This window comes from Strix uralensis, chromosome 24 (genome assembly GCF_047716275.1).
Source record: "Strix uralensis isolate ZFMK-TIS-50842 chromosome 24, bStrUra1, whole genome shotgun sequence".
Lineage (NCBI taxonomy): Eukaryota > Metazoa > Chordata > Aves > Strigiformes > Strigidae > Strix > Strix uralensis.
In genome coordinates this window covers 6,564,581-6,580,042 of record NC_133995.1, presented here as the reverse complement: position 1 = coordinate 6,580,042, position 15,462 = coordinate 6,564,581, and the positions used below count along the sequence as shown (strand labels likewise).

General features: G+C 64.2%; 1 protein-coding gene across 7 annotated transcripts in view; it reads left to right on the top strand.

Moving 5' to 3' along the window:
* PLEKHA6 (pleckstrin homology domain containing A6) overlaps nt 1-15,462 on the top strand; it is a 65,773-nt gene that overhangs the window by 34,380 nt on the left and 15,931 nt on the right. For 4 of the 7 annotated variants that reach the window (XM_074893937.1, XM_074893935.1, XM_074893938.1 and 1 more), the window contains 5 exons: nt 11,452-11,532; nt 11,704-12,019; nt 12,112-12,184; nt 12,717-12,817; nt 15,165-15,340. In XM_074893937.1, coding sequence (XP_074750038.1) covers nt 11,452-11,532; nt 11,704-12,019; nt 12,112-12,184; nt 12,717-12,817; nt 15,165-15,340 — 747 coding nt within the window. Of the gene's footprint in view, nt 1-2,652; nt 2,766-11,451; nt 11,533-11,703; nt 12,020-12,111; nt 12,185-12,716; nt 12,818-15,164; nt 15,341-15,462 lie in introns of those variants that run through there. The other 3 variants (XM_074893936.1, XM_074893942.1, XM_074893941.1) reach the window with 2 other exon arrangements.

The window sequence follows — 15,462 nt, the reverse complement described above, 5'->3', positions numbered from 1 at the left end:
ATCACGCGCTGCTCTCCGGGGCTGCAGGACATGGGGGTTGGAGACCCTCAGCCAGCCCCGAGCTGCCCAGAGCTGGTGCTCGCCCTGTCCTTGGGAGCTATTTGGTGCAATGCACTTGCACAACCGAGACGTGTGTGCTGTTGCGTCACAGCTCAGTTACAAGCTGTTCCGAGGCCTGTGAAGGTACAGGACCAGATCTAAAAATGGAGAGTTTCCCCATATACTGCCATCACACCCATGCTGATGTAGGGGAAGTGCAGCATCGCACAAGGAAGGCAACTGGGACGGTAGTTGTGCTGCTGGGGAGGGTGACAGGCTGCCCGCGATGACAACCTGCCGACTAGACCAGCTTTGCCACAGCACGGCAGGCAGAGCTCCTGCCCAAAGCTAAATCCCCACGGGCACACATGGCCATGCTGGACCACTGTGGCCACCAGACCATGACGGAGCCCCGGGGTGCATGAGCCTCTTTGCAGAGAAGCCAGCGGGCTGCTGGCATCCCCCCAGCCTCACTGCTCCGGCAGGTGTGGGGCTCCGTGCCGGCACGGCACAGCCGGCTATGCCAGGAATGTGCCGAATGTGTCGGGACTTGACTATGGGAGGTCGGGACGCAGAGCAGCCGATGAGTCACTTGGAGAGGGCTGGCAGCGGCACGGTGAAGCTCGTGAGCTGGGGCAGAGCCAGGGCTGCCACAATCCCCAAACCCAGAGCCTCCCAGAACCCAAATTCCCGCGGGAAGCGTGCCGGCAGCGCTCTGCCGGGGTCCCGCCACGGCGGCGAGGCCGCGCAGGCTGGCAGGGTTGGTGTTGGCAGAGCAAGGCGCCGTGTCATGCTCCCCGCACCCCGGGGTGCTGCATTTACGACTGTTTTTCATCCGTATGAGCGCACCCGTTTGCTAAAGCACTCGAGTGAGAGCTGCCTGTGGGAGATCCGACAGCGGAAAATTGGTAATTTAGACAAAAACAATCAAGAGCCTCTACAGGGAGCGGCACAGCCTGCCGTGGCTGATTGAGCCCAGGCTGGGGCTCACCCCGCTCCGTGTCCCTGTGGGCTCAGATCCGAGTGGGAATAGCAGCACCCAAAACTCACTGCCAGAAGCAGGGGGATGCTTAATTTCAGCACCCTGCTCCTGGCCCTGCGCCCTCCAAGTGCTCCCAACTCGGAGGTTTGCACAGAGCTTGTGGCTCCGTGTCCCGTGTGGGTGCGGGGAGTGGGAAATGCAAAGGCCGAGCCCAGCCCCGCTGCCGGTGGGTCTTATCAGCCGCTGTGTCTGCACTTATTTAACAGCTCATTCCCGTCTGTGGTTTTTTTAGCCATTTGATGGTCTTATATCATGATTAAAACCATCCCCACAGCAGCCCTCCGCTTTCCAGCCTACGCGGGGTGTTGCCGTGCAGATGTTTGTCCAAAGCTATTTATGAGCGCTCACAGCCCGGACACCCCCGGGGCTGTGGCCGGGGCTGGAGAAAGCGAAATCGGTGGTGTGTTGGTGTCCAGAAGCTGGAGCTGGGCTGCGGTGCCAGCGGGGTGCCGCAGGCTGTGAGTACCCCCAGACCCACGGGAGCTGGGATGGGGCTGAGGACAGGGACTGAGCCCCATCTGCATTTGCGGGGGGACGCGGCAGCTGCTCCAGGCTGGCCGAGCCGGATGTGTCCCTGCTCCGGGTCCTGGCACGGGACAGTGCTGGGGTAGTGGGGGCTGGTGCCGCCAGCTGGGCTTGGGGCTGGGGGGCATGGGGGTTCATCCCCAGGTGCTGTCATGCTGCGTGGGCAGAGCAGGGCCCTTCTGGTGACGGCGCAGCTGGAGGTTAATCATTCAACCCCTTCGCAGGTTGGGTAATGCAGCCGCGCTGCAGCCAGTGCCAGGGGAGGGGGGACAGGGACATTTGTCCCACTTCCCAGAGCTGAGACACCGGAACAGCCCCTGTGCTCCTCCTGCAGCTCCAGGTGCCGGTGCCCCCTCTCCGTGGCGGTGATCCCCGTGGGCACCGCGGCATGTGGGAGACCCTAGCAGTACCGTGTGCTGGCTGAGTGGCAGCCCTGGGAGCTGAGCTGGCCCACAGCATGGCCGAGGGAGCCAAGAGCTGCGGCTGGGTTGTAAACACGCTCGGATAAAGTTACAGCCATTGATGTTCCTTGGAAAAGCTGCGGGAAGGGAGAGCTCCAGGACCCCTGAGCTGAGAGATCCCATCCTGACGCAGCTTCCCCAGCAAGGAGGGGATGGACATACCTCCTGCCCTTGTGGGGGGGGAGCAGCCCCCTGCCCCACTGTGCTGCCCCACTCCTTGGGGGGCAGAGGGCTGTGGGTCTGACCCCCAAGGATGAGGGGGACGGGGGCTTTCCCGTGGCTGAGCTGCTCATGTCTCAGCTGGATGCAGAGCAGGATACAGCCCTCGGGGCGGCCGGGGGCCCACGCTGCCAAGGGAGCGCTTTGGGGAGCACAGATAGGTGACGCTGGGGGAACGGCCGCGGGTCCACAGGGGGTGCGGAGCCCCTTGGAAACCCCTTTGCCTCCCCGGCGCGTTGGGCTGCAGCGGCCTGCCGTGCTGTTAAAGGGGCTTCCAGCACGAGCAAAGGATGCTTCCCGTGCTCGTCCCGCAGCGGCGCGGTGCCGAGGGGGTTAAGGCTGCCGGCAGCTGCCGTGGCTGTTAATGATTGATACCAATGATGGTCTCCGTGGGCTTGGAAGGAAACCATCCACCCCGGCTGCGGGAGAGCCACCGGCTTGGCAAGCGGCGTGGACGGAGGGGATGAGCGGCGGCACCGGTGAGTGCGTGTGTGTGTGTGCGTGCAGCGTCGGCACGGAGCCCGGCCGTGCCACACGTGGGCCATTGTCTGCGGCTGGTGCCCGACGGTGGCCAAGAGCAACCGGGGACCCAGGGAGGGCGGCCGGGGCGGTGACGGGCACAGCTGGAAGGCTGGCAGGCGTGGGGAGCAGCAGGGAAGGCACCGCGGTGCCTGTCACCATCGGGACACTGGTGTGATTGTCGTGTGCGAGGGGTTCAGCAGGTGCTGAGGATTTGTCCCAGCAGGATTTCCCCAGCACTGCTGCCATAATCCCGGCTCCTGACCTGACCTGGCTGGGGAGGGGCTGGGGCCGGGTTTGTTTTGATGCCTCGTACCAGCGATTGCTTAGGACAGGTATTTCTGCCCACTGGAAGTGGTTTCTTAAAGAGCTTAACGAGAGGTTTAAACCCTCCAGGTCTGGGTCTGGCTTGTGGCTCGGAGGCTGCATTCGTGGATCACCTTTGGCAGGGGCATCACAGCTGCCCAGGCACCTCCGTAGCCCCTGGCTGGGTTTCGGTAGCAGCACCGAGCCCAGCCACAAGCTGTGGCCCTGCCGCCCCGGCCCCCCGCAGCCCCAGCCCTGGGTAAGGGAGGGGGAAGTCTGCAGCCCCGCAGCGGTTCCAGATTTGTAGGAGGCTCTGGAGTGTGGGGGGTGAGGCTGAAGGGTTGCATCCTGATCCGATAAACGCTTTTGAGGTCTCGTGTCCACTGTGCTGGTGCCCCGTGCCTCTCGGTGTCTGCCGCGGTCCGGCTCGGTGTGCTGGCAGCTGCCCCCCGCCTGCCCCTCATCTCCCAGCCCCGCAGTCTGCAGTTGCATCCGTCCACAACTGATTTCATCCCTGCTCCTCCCCTGGGGGATCCGCTCCCTGGTCACCCCACGGGTGGGGAAGGATGCTCGGCTTAGTGATGCCGCTGGAGAGTGGGTGGCTACTGTGGGGCTGCCCTGTCCCCCATGGACACAGTAGCTTGGGGAGCCTCCAACCCCGTGCACGTGGGGTTTGGGCTCTGTCCCCAAGAAGGGACAACGGAGCGACATGGTTAAAGCACTCAGTGCTGCCAGGGCATGGCCTGTCACCTGCTCTGTGCTGGGTCCTGGACCACCCATCACATGGCTGTGTGTCACCCCATGCATATGGGATGCTGCTGTGCCTGCCCCAAACTCTCCGTCTCCTGCAGCAGCGCCTTTTTGGCCGGGCCGCCCCTTGGGTCATGCCTGTGATGGAGCCGGGGTTGCCAGGGAGATAAAACACAAACTCCCGGTGCTTTTTGTGCTTTTTCCCTGACCCCAGCTGGAGCTGGAGCGGGGGACTCGCCCTCCCCGCCGCCGGCAGTGCTGGCTGCCAGCAGCCGCTTTGTTCTCTGGAAATCCCCTGACTTCCCCCTGCTCCCCGCCGTCCTGCTCTGCCCTGCCGAGGACAACGGCAGCTTCTCCCACTCTCCTTCCCCACAAATTCTGGCCGGCTGGGATGTCCCTGTTTGGGGGCCACCACCCCTCCTGTGCCAGCCCGGCTGCGTGGTGACGGTGACGTCGCACGTGGGTTGTGGGTGTGCGGGAGCTGCCATCCGCCCTTGCGGGGGACTTTGCCCTGGCTCGGCAGCTCTGCTGCTTCCCAGTTGGATCCAGCTCAAGCTTTCCTGCCTTCCCTCTCGGCCAGGCTCCCGTGGGGGACTCGCAGGGTTGATGCAGCGGGTGGTAAAGCCTGGCCTGGCCGCGGTGCTCGCTGGCTGCTGTGTCTCACGCCAAAACCCTCCCGAGGCGCATGGGGCAGAGCAATCCGGGGAGGGGCTGCTTGTTCCTGCCAGCATCGGTGATGGGCAGCGAGTCGGGGTGCTCCCGGCCTGGGCACCGCGGTGGCAGATGATGTGTGCGGTTGGGGGGACCAGCACCCTCCCTCCTGGGGCAGATGAGGGCAGGAGGCAAAATTAACCTTTGCTTTTGCCTCCCTGGCCCTATCCCAGACGCAGCTGCACTGGAGGGGGAGCGCAGCAGGCGGGCCCCGTGGTTTGGGGTGCGGGCAATGCTCAGCTGTGCCCCGGTGCCAGCACCGGCTGCAGGAGGAGGCTGTGCTTGTGCGGGAGCCTGGGGTCATTAGCACGGGGGGGAGCTGCGCTGCCTCCTGGCCCCCCAGTTTCTGTGCCGGAAACGCTGGCTCTGCTGGATGTCGGGCCGGGATTTAGGGCAGGGATGAGGTTACGGAGGAGAACCGGCTGCTGGTCCCCGCCGTGCTGGGGATGGCCCGAGGGAAACCTCAGCGTGCGGCTCAGCGCTGAGCTCTGGTTTTTGAGTGCCCATGAGCCGCTTTCTTCCCAAAGGTTGATCTGGCTGCAAATCCGGCAGGCGCTGGGATTTCCAGGACTGCGGGTGGGCTCTGATGAGCCCATGGCAGTGCCTGGCCAGGCACGTGGAGGTTTCTTGCAGCTCTCCATCCCGCCTTTGCCTCCATCTCCTCTTCCCCTGCAACCTTTTTTCCTTTGGCTGCCCTCTCCCCGGGCTGGCATGTAACTCTTACAAGTCCAGAGCGATTTGGAAATGCCGAGCAGCGTTTCCCACCGGGTTGTGCTCTGGGCTTTTGGCCAGGGCCGGGGCTGGCACAGGATGCCCCACGGCCAGCTCAGCCCTGCCGAGGGCGTGGGGAGCGTGCAGGGCCAGTTTTTATTTTTTCCTGCTTGAGTCATCCGACGGGGGTTGAAGTAGCTGCAGCGATGGAGCAGCCCAGGGCCTCGCTCGGCGGAGAGCCGGGGCTGGGGACAGCCCAGCGTGGAGACGCTGGAGCAGCCGAGCTGCTGGCACTCATCCCCTGGCTGCAGCGACTCCGCCTGACCCGCTCGTGCTGTGCCTGCAGAATTTAATTTAAATTATTTTCTCCTTTTTTTATTTTTTCCCTATTGCATCTCGAGCATGCGCTGTGCTGACTCCGCGGGGCAGAGCCAAGCCCTGTGCACCCATTGCGCTGAGCAGGATGGCCCCGGGGGTGTGGGGGGTCTGGTTTATTAGTGCATTATAACAGATTTACTCCTGGGCTCCCCTTACAAGACAATTTGCACTTGCTCATCTGAGGGTGGATTTTCTCTGCCAGCCCCCTGGCAGGGGCCATGGGTGACAGGGTGACCCCACGTCCCTTCGCGTGGGTGCTGAGTGCTGCAGTTAACTGGGAGAAAAGGGTTTTCAAGGGCTCTGGTCGGAGGAGAGGGCTGTGGCTCAGGAGGAGAGGGAGAGGTGAAGAAAGGGCTAGAAAAACAGAGGAAGGAGGCCAAGGCGCAGAGCGTGTTTGGCCGATGGCCACGCAAGCCCCTTGCTTGGGAGCCGCCTGGATGCTTGCCCCGAGAACGTGGGTGAAACATCCAGACGAAGGGTTTTCATTATCGCTTCGGAGGGGGGTTGCAGGCAGCCTTGGCCACCTGCCTCCTCCTGCCGCTGCCTGTCACGGTCCTGGGGTGGCAGAGCCCCGGATGGTCACCCCTCCATCCCAGCCGAGCCCCACCCCGAGGGGCTGGGGTGATGGGGGTGGCGAGGGGCCTGCCGGAGCTGAAATTTGGGTTGGGGCGTGGGAGGACGAGGCGGTTGGATCCCCGTGACACACAGCCAGCCCGGGAGCTGGAGGGATGACGTTAGCCTGTGGCGAGAGCTCGGAGGGGAGCCCAGCAGCTCCAGCATCGCACCCCGGTCAGGGTCCCCATAGCCCCCCTGCCCAGCCGCTCTGCTCTGGATTTAGGGCTTGGCAGGCTCCGGCGCCTGGGCGGTGTGAGCCTGTGCCTCCCCTCCTCCCGCCCGCACACCGCCAGATAACAGCCGGGAGCCCCGACACCCCGGCGAGGACCGCAGCGCAGGAGTGGTTCCTATTAACGGACGTCTGCCTCACTCCGGGGGGGTTTTGGGGGCTGCTTGCTGTCTGCCCCCCTTGCACCCCACACCAGCCCTCAGCGGGCTTTTTCCAGCCCGCTTGGTGCCCTCTCCCATGAGGAAGGGTCCCCACACAGCCAGGTGGGGGTCCTGCATGGCTGGCATCACCCACCAGTGCTTTGCCCCCCGGCGAGGCGTGCTGGGGGCTCAGCTCCCCGCACCCAAGAGCTGGCTGCAGGCACCTTGGGTGCACCAAGCCCCTTGGCGTGGGCTGGTGCCAGGAAATCGCTCCCTCCTGTCACCATTTCACCTGCTTCTTCCCAGCTGGGGCGGCCTTAACTCTCTCGCACCCTCAGCTGCAGCCATAAAGCCACTCACCCTCCCGCCCTCCACTGCTGCAGCATGGTCGGGTTGTGCACCGCAGGGTGCTGCGGGTGGGGGATAGCACCCATGGTGGCTGTGGGGGTCCTTGGGCTTTGCTCAGGGATGTGTCCCCCCCAGCCATGGTTTGTGGTTTGCAAGAGCTACAAAGCCGTGACTTTCATGGGTTGTGGAAGGGCAGGGGGGAGCCAGGAAGGTTGTCCTCCTGCCCTCAGCAAACTTCAGCTTTGGGGAGGGGAAAGAAAAGCAGCTTTGAGAGAAAGTTTTGTTCTTCAGTTATTGCATTTATTCCCTTGTCTCGCTCCTTACCCTTATGAAAAATCAAGAGAAGGTTTAGAGGGTTTTTCTTTGGTGTTTACCCCAACAAAAAGCACCGACTCCTTTCTCCTGTGGCTCTCCCCAGAGGTCCGGGGGACCCCCCACCCCTGAGCTGCTGCTTGGAGCCTTGAAGCGTGTCCGCACGTTGGCCCGTGGAGGATGTCGTGTCCCTGCCCACCCCTGGCTACTAATGACTGTGAAATAGCCCAGCTGGTGCAGGGAGAACAGCGCCTGCTCCGGGCTGGCGAAGCCAGGATTGAACCCGGGTTAAAGGCTCCCAGAGCGGCCCCCGAGCCTGGCGCAGCCCTCCATGCCACTGAAATGGGGTGATGGGGTGTGAAACCCCCACACTGGCGGGGGACGGTGCCTCTGGCACAGCCGCGGGTGGGCTCTGTGGCTCCTACCTGCAGTGTCCAGCACGCCCGGGAGCCGCCTTTCCTGCCCTTGCCACGCTGTCCCTTGGGGCTACCATCCCCAGAAGGGGCCACAGCTTCCGCTGGTGGCCTCGCCACCAGCTGAGCGCCGGCCTTGCCGCCCGGCAGAGGGCTGGCACGCGCCCACAGGCCATTGGGGGACCTTGACCCCCGGCTGCTTGGCTGCAGAGGGCGGCAGCGATTGAGGAGCGGGTGAGTCGCTGCTGCGGGGACGCAGGGACAGACGGTGCCGGTGGGTTTGCCAGCGGCGTGAATGCTGGCACAAGGCTGGTGCTGCCCATGGGTGGGCAGGTTCTCCGTGCCCGCGTGTCTTGCCCCGTGGCTGGTAGCTGGCGATGAGCTGGCAAGGAGAGCCGTGACGGCACCGCTCAGCTCCTCCAGCCCAGGGTGCCCTAAAAGGGTGGATTTAGGTGTTTGGGAGCGGTAAAGCCGCTGCGTTGGCACATCCTCTGCCCACACTGGGGACGGGGTTCCCATCCCTGGCTGCTCCCTGTCACCCTCCCAGCAGGGACCAGCTGAGGAGCAGCGGGAGCATCCCCAGCTCGCCCCAGGCTGACCGACTGGCCCAGCCGTGACTTCAGGGTCCCAGTTTTTTGGGGGAGCAGTGAACGGTGTGATGGCGGGGAGAGGCTGAACAGCACGGCGGGCTGGCGGGGGGCATGGGCAGCGTCCCGAGGTGGTCCCGGGGTGCTGGCGGAGCGGGGCCGCGGCGTGATGGAGGCCAGCTGGCTTTGTGTGCTCCGCTTCCTTCTTTGGAGGTTTCTCTGAAATGTCAGCGCTGCCTTCCCGCCCTCCCCAGGCATTATCATAACAGTCCTGATGGATTTGCATTTGCTTTCCAAAGTGCCCAGCCCAGGCAGAGGGTGGGACACCCCGAATCCTGCTCCCAGGGCTCCCCCCCTCTTAATCTGCTGGGGTGTGACGGGCTCCCCACGCTTTTGGGGGTGCTGAAGCCCCGTTGCTGGATGCCCTGCAGGGTCCTGCCCCCCCCTTCCGCCGCAGCTGCTGGGTTGTTCGGGGTGGTCGGTGCTTGTGCCCGTCCTGCTCCCCGGGATTTTCTGTTGGTGTGACCTGGGGAAGGGACGGCGGCGTGGGGAGGGCGGAGGGGAACCGGGATGGTTTGGGGACAGAAGCAGGGGGAAGGGATGCAGCCAGTGAATCCAGGGCAGCGGCAGAGCTCATCTCGGCGTGGCTGCCTCCCTCGCCGCGACACCCCGCTCTGCTTCCCAGGGAGCAGCCCCCCGCGCATCACTGTCCTGCCGGGGTGGGGGGGACCTGGCAGCCCCCCCCGCCACCCCATCCTGCCCCTCTCGCCCTTCGCCTGCCTTCAGCTGCTCCCCAACGCTGCACCTGGGCTGGGGGAGGCGGCGTGTGCAGCGCTGCCCTTCGCCTCTCCTCTGCGCGGGGACGCGAGCGGGAGCTGTTTGTCCCCGTCGCTTGCCGGCTGGCTGCCGCACACCGGGGCTCGCCAACCCCAGCAGCGCCGGAGCCCACGGGAGCTCCATTACCGCTTCCACCGGGAACGCCGATGCCACCGGCGCAGGGCTCGGGAGATTGGGAGATCCGGGAGAGGACAGCGAGACCCTTCGCCCACTGCCGGCGTCCCCCTGCCCATGCGGGGCTGCTGTCCCCATGGCACGTGCCATCACCTTGTAGCGTGGCGGCCGGTGGCACAGGGCTGGCCGTGCCCACCGCTGCCATGGTGGGAGCCGGGAGCCGGCGCTGAGCTGGGAAGGCCCCCGGCATCATGCTGAAGTTTCGGGCGGACCGAAGGGTGAGGTAGGACCCTGGGGTTGGGCTGGTGGGGGGCCCGGGGGGTGGCCGTGGGCAGGCGGTGGTGGGGGACCCTCAGCCCGGGCAGTGGCTGCTGCATTGCAGTGCTTGGGAGGAGATGTGAACTCGGGAGTTTCTGGAGCGGGGTCAACCGAGGGAGCTGCTGCTGGGGGGGTGCTTTAAGGAGGTTTTTCCGGCCAATTCTGGGGTCTTGCCGCATCTGGGGGTGGGGGCAGACTTGGAGCAGGGGGAGGCAGTGGGATGGGTGCCAGGAGGAGCGGCGAGCGCTGCAGAGTAGGGTGGGTGTCCTGGGCTTGGCGGCAGGGTGGGGGGAGAGTCCAGCCTGTGGGAACACAAACCAGCTGGGGTGCAGGGTCGTGGGCAGGGTTGGGGGGGTGTCCCCAGCTGGGGTTCAGGCACTGACAGGTCTGGCAGCCCCCACTTTCCAGGGCTGGGGCGGTCGGGGTGCTGCTCGCTTGGCGTTTGCACCCTGCCCATGTGTCAGCATAACGGGGGGGCCTGGGACCAGCCCTGGTACCACCGTGTTACCCCTCTCCAGAGTCACCTGCCGAGGGCAAACGGTGCCGGAGCGGCTCCGACCCCGGGTGGCAGAAACCCCTTTTGGTGCTGTCGGAGCGTGGGCCGGGCAGGCTGTCTCCGTGGATAACTCATGTTGGTCGTGGCACAGAAAATCCTGGTGCTGGGGGGTTTTGGGGAGCGAGTGCTGCCCCTCGTTGGGGGGTGCATACACATTGCCCAGGTTTTTAAGGTGACCCCAAGCAAGGGGGAGTGCTGGCAGGGGAGAGCAGATCCGTGCCAGGGTGCAGGATGGGACCTGCAAGGAGAAGCAGCTCACAGCAGGGCTTTTTTGGGCAGAAAGTGGTTAATATCTTCAGAGCCTGGCTGGAGCCCAGGTTCAGGGTGAAGCGTGTGTGGATGGGATGGTCTTGGCAGCTGCGTTTTCTTGCTCAAACTTCCCCTGTTTTGCTGACACGCAGAAGTTCAGCAGCGTGCTGGGCTGTCGGCGTGTCGGCTTCGCGGGTGGCCGGGGGCACTCGTGTCCTGGTGCCCGGCAGCTTTGGGAACGAGGGATGTCCCGGGGACGGGGTCCAAGCCCTCAACCTGTGGGTACGCCTCCTCCTTTCCTCCTGACACAGCTCCAGCAGCGAGGGACCCCGGGAACCAGCATGTGAGCGCGTTCCCCAGCCGGAGCTGCGAGGTGCCGGGGTGCCCGGCAATACCGGCTCTGCGGGATGGGGCAGGGACATGGCAAATGCTGCCAGTCGAGCCCGGTGGGAGCCCTGCCTCGCTTCTCCTGGTGCTGCCAGGGAGCCCTGCACCCCCCGGGGCAGCTGCCTTTGGCTGCACCCCAGCATCACCAAAGCAGCACCAGGGTTGGGGCTAAGCTGGGCCTGTTCCAGCTGCAACAGCTTGTGGTGGTGGGTCCTGGGCTGATGTTTGGTCCAGTGGTGCACAGCCCCGCGTGGCCAGGTGACCCTGACTCGAGGTGTTTTGGCAAATGGCTGTAAAATCAGCAAGTGACGGGGAGGACGTGATGTTGGGGCTGTCGCTGCAGGCACAGCCCAGGATGGACCGTTGCTGCCACTGCTTCTGCAGTGACTTCTGAGCGGGATTTATGGTAATATCTGGGATGTGACCAGCAGAAGTAACAAGGGCTCAGCCACCGGAGACCTCATTTTGGCTCCCAGCAAGGCAACGGCTTTCTGGGAAACACCGATGAAATGTGCTGAGCAGATCTGAAGCGTGGGGTTAGCGGGGTGAGGGGGGTGCTCGGGGCAGGGTGCAGGTGTGGGACAGTGGGGTTGGAGCAGCAAATGTGGTGCTGAAGGCAACGGGTTTCTGAGGGGGGGGCGGGGATGGGGGACACTAACCACCGCCCCGCCACTGTCTCTCACAGCCACAATGAAAGGCGGAACACGTTCCTGCACCCAGTGACGGGACAAGTCCCTGAGGACAGCTCAAGGCTTGACTTGCAAAAGTAAGTTGGCTCCCGACTCCCCTGGTTTTGGGGTCTGGGAGTGGGTTGTGATGGGGGACCAAGGTGGGTTGGGGTGTGGGGGGCCGGTGCTGGGGGTGAGGATACCAGGGGCAGCTCCTGCCGGGTGGAGAAACGCAGTTCTGCTGACTCAGCTCTCCTCCTGTGCCACAGACAGACCTTGGACATGTCAAGCAAAACGGGCAACAAGCGCCCGGCGACCATCCCCAGCGAGCCCTCCAACCACGCCATGGTGTCGGAGGTGCCCCCGGAGCGCCCCGGAGGCCGGGTGGGTGCCCGGAGCCGTGCAGCACAGCAGACAACAGCGCAGATGGGGTGTCGGGGGCCCCCCCGGGGACTGAGCGGCTCCTCTCCCCCTCTGCAGGCTTCGCGCTCCTCCCGCAAGGGCATCGCCTTCGGGAAGCGCTCCAATTCCATGAAGAGGAACCCCAACGCCGCCGTGACTAAAAGCGGCTGGCTCTACAAGCAGGTACCTGAGCCCCCACCATGCCGGGTGCCCCCTGTGGGGCTGTGCCACCCCCTCCCTGGGTGGGTGCTGCTCTCACCACCCCTCTCTCGCAGGCCAGCTCGGGGGTGAAGCAGTGGAACAAGCGCTGGTTCGTGCTGGTGGATCGTTGCCTCTTCTACTACAAAGGTATGGCAACGTGTGCCCGCCCCAGGTGTCCCCCCTGCTGCTCGTGCCCCCCAGCAGGACCTGGTGGCCACCAGCCACAGCAGGACCCAGTGGCCACCAGCTGGGTGCCTCTGTGCAAACCTGGGCTGTTCCCAGGCCTGGAGCCTGATTTGCCAGCGTGGGCAAAGGGGTCCGGAGGTGACAGCCGTGCCGGGGAGCGGTGGCCACACACAGCACCCCTTTGTTTGCCACACCGGGGACCCGAGGGGTTAACGCAGGCGCGTTCCCCGGCCTCCCTGGCAGCTCTGCCGGGCTCAGCCCTGGCAGCGCAGCCAAGGGCGGGCATGAATAATTGAGCAGGTTGTTGTGCGAGCCCGGCAGAGCTGGCGAGCAACAGGCAGGCAGCGGTTTCCCACAGGTGCCCTGCCCGCCTGCCCACCCGCGGCAAGGGGCGATGGCGTGTCCCCGCAGCAGCTCGTGGGTCTTTGCTGGGGGGCAGTCAGGGCTCCCAGCCCCTCTGTGTGTGTAACCCCCCGCCACATTTGCTCACCAGATGAGAAGGAGGAGAGCATCCTGGGCAGCATCCCCCTCCTCAGCTTCCGCGTGGCCGCCGTGCAGCCCTCCGACAACATCAGCAGGAAGCACACGTTCAAGGTCAGCGCGTGGTTGTGCCGGGGCTTGGAGGGGACCGAGGTCTGGGACAGCACTGGGGTGTCCCCGCTGTTCCCTCTTTTTGCTTTCTCGGTGATGGGGTGTGGAGCAAGCTGGGGAGAGGGGTGACAGCAGTGACCCTCCCGCAGGGATACCCTGTGCTATGCACATGTGCCTTCTGCTGGGGAAGCTGAGGCACGCGTGGGGCAAAGCAGCATCTTCAAGGTCATCACTGCCCCCCCTGACCCCAGGCCTGAGCTGCCCCCAGCTTCTGCCCCTTGGGGTGCACTGCTGCCCCCCAACCCGGAGGGGTGCTGGGTGCAGGGCAAGTAGCCGTGCTGCCCTGGCTGGCGGCGCTCTTGGCCCTCTCCCTGCCCCGCTTTGCCCTCCGCAGCTCTGCTCCCGGCCAGCCTGTCCCCCCCGCCCGGCCGCTGCGGCACTTCTCGGCAGCACTCCCGGAGCCAGACATAGAGAGGTGTCCCCAGCTCCAATTTTTTTTTTTTTTTTTAAGCCTGCTTTGACTGGTGTGTGGAAGAAAGGGAAATGTAATTGCAAGGGGGTAGCTCGGAATGAGTCGCTGCTTGTCAGCCTGCGCTGCCGTGGGTGTTTGAGAGGCGGAGGGCGGCCGCTGCAGCCGGGGCTCCCCCGTGCCTACCCCTGGTGCAGATCTTGGCTCTCCCTCGCTCAGAGCAGGGGCTGAGCTTCCCTGGCACCGCACGGCACTTGTCGGCATCACCAGGCACCTTTGGCATCACCGGGCACCTTCACCGACACAACTGCTTGTGCTGCCCGTGGTCGCGTTAGCACTCGCTTGCCGAGGGGCCGATGCACGGGCTGGCTTCTACTCCTGTACGTGGTGCAAAAAACCAGCGTGCACCTTCCTGCCTGTCAGCATGGCAGGAGCCCGGGGTCCCCGCAGGGTGCTGCGGAGGAGTTTTTCCACTCTTGAGGGATGGATTTTTGTAGCTGCCACCCTTAAACTTGCATTTAAGCCGCCAGCTGAGCACGGTTTAGGGGCGAGCGTTGGCAAGCGGCAGCGACAACCAGGAGCCACGCGTGGGCTCTCCTGCAGCCCACGAGGTGTCTCCACAGGTGAGAGCAGAGAATTGGCTTGGAGATGCCAAAAAGTCTCTCTCAGCTTGTGGCACTGGTGGGGAAGGAGCCTTGCAAAGATGCTGCCCTCAAACCAAGCTCTGTCAGCATGGGCCTGCCCTCCCATCGGCACACGAGGGTTTGGGGGGATGGTTTTGTTCAGAGAAGGGTAGAAAGAGTCCTGATGGCCGGGAGAGGTCTGTGCCGCAGCACCCGCGCTCCCGCCCCGCTGCAGCTTGACCCCGTGTCTGTGTTTCCTCCTCTCTCCGCGGGCGAGGATCCCCGGACAGGAGGTCTCTCTTCGTGCCCGTCCACCACGCCAGCACCCAGCCACCACCTAGGTAGTACCTTCTTGTGTTTCTGATGCATGCGGAAGGGTGAGGGACCCCCAGGCTTGCTGGCATGCTCCGCTCACCCCACTTGCACTAATCCGGGGGATGAATCTGGTTTAATCTTTTGCTCTGGCTGCGGAGCTTTTAGAGGCAGGAGGTGACCCCGTGGCTGGGCACGGTGGCTGCATGCTCTGGGGAAGGGGAAGATGGAAACCCAAGGGAGGGTTTTAATCAGAACTCAATTTTTTTTTTTTTTCATTTTATTTTTTTAAGAGATTGAGCCCTGAAAGTCTTTCAGGGAGAAAAACTTCCCACTTTCTCCCTTTTCTTCCTCCTCGCTGTCTCCCATCCCTTTCCACAGAGGGGGAAGGTGGAAGCTTTGAAAAGGCCCTAAATAGCCAGATCTCTTTCTGGATGGAGAATGAGCACTGACATCTTGGACCAAAAGCAAACCTTTTTCCCCAAAAACGTTGTCTGGGCCAAGAAGCCACCTTCCCCCTAACCCTGCATGAATATATTGCTCCCTCCGGCGCTGCCGCTCTCACTGGGACGTTGGACCCTTCACCGGCCCTGTGCGCCCCGCGGGGACCCGCTCGATGCTGGGATGCAGCAACCTCTGTGCCAGGGTGCTGCTCCTCCGGTGAGGGGCCCTGGGGAGGGCTGGTCCTGAGCATCACTGGGGGTGACCATGGGGGACTTGTGGCTCTGGGGGATCCCCTGTGAGGGGACAAAGGCTGGTGCTGGCTCTGCCTGCAGAGCCTTCCTCCCGCTCAGTGCCCGCTGAGGATGCACGTGGCCGCGAGCCTTGGGCAGGGGGGAAGGACCGTGTCTGGCTTCTCCTGCAGCAGCAGGACCTTGTGCCAGGGTGGAAATGGAGCTCTCACCCTCCTGTCTGTCTCTTTCCCTTCTTCTCTGCCTCCCTGCAGGTGACAGTGTGCTGGGTGGAGGAGATGCCGGCGAGTAATGAGCAGTCCCTGTTTCCCCAGGCCGAGCACGCTGGCATCCGGACCTACTTCTTCAGCGCCGAGAACACGGAGGAGCAGGAGTCCTGGATCCAAGCCATGGGCGAAGCCGCCCGTGTGCAGATCCCCCCGACCCAGAGGTCAGTGCCTGCCGTCTCCCCGTGCCTCTTGGAGATGGGGCGGGGGGGATGTGCATCGTGGGGAAGGTCCCTCTGGAGAGCGGAGCTGGGGGAGCGTTGGCCCCCCAAGGCTGAGGGAGGGA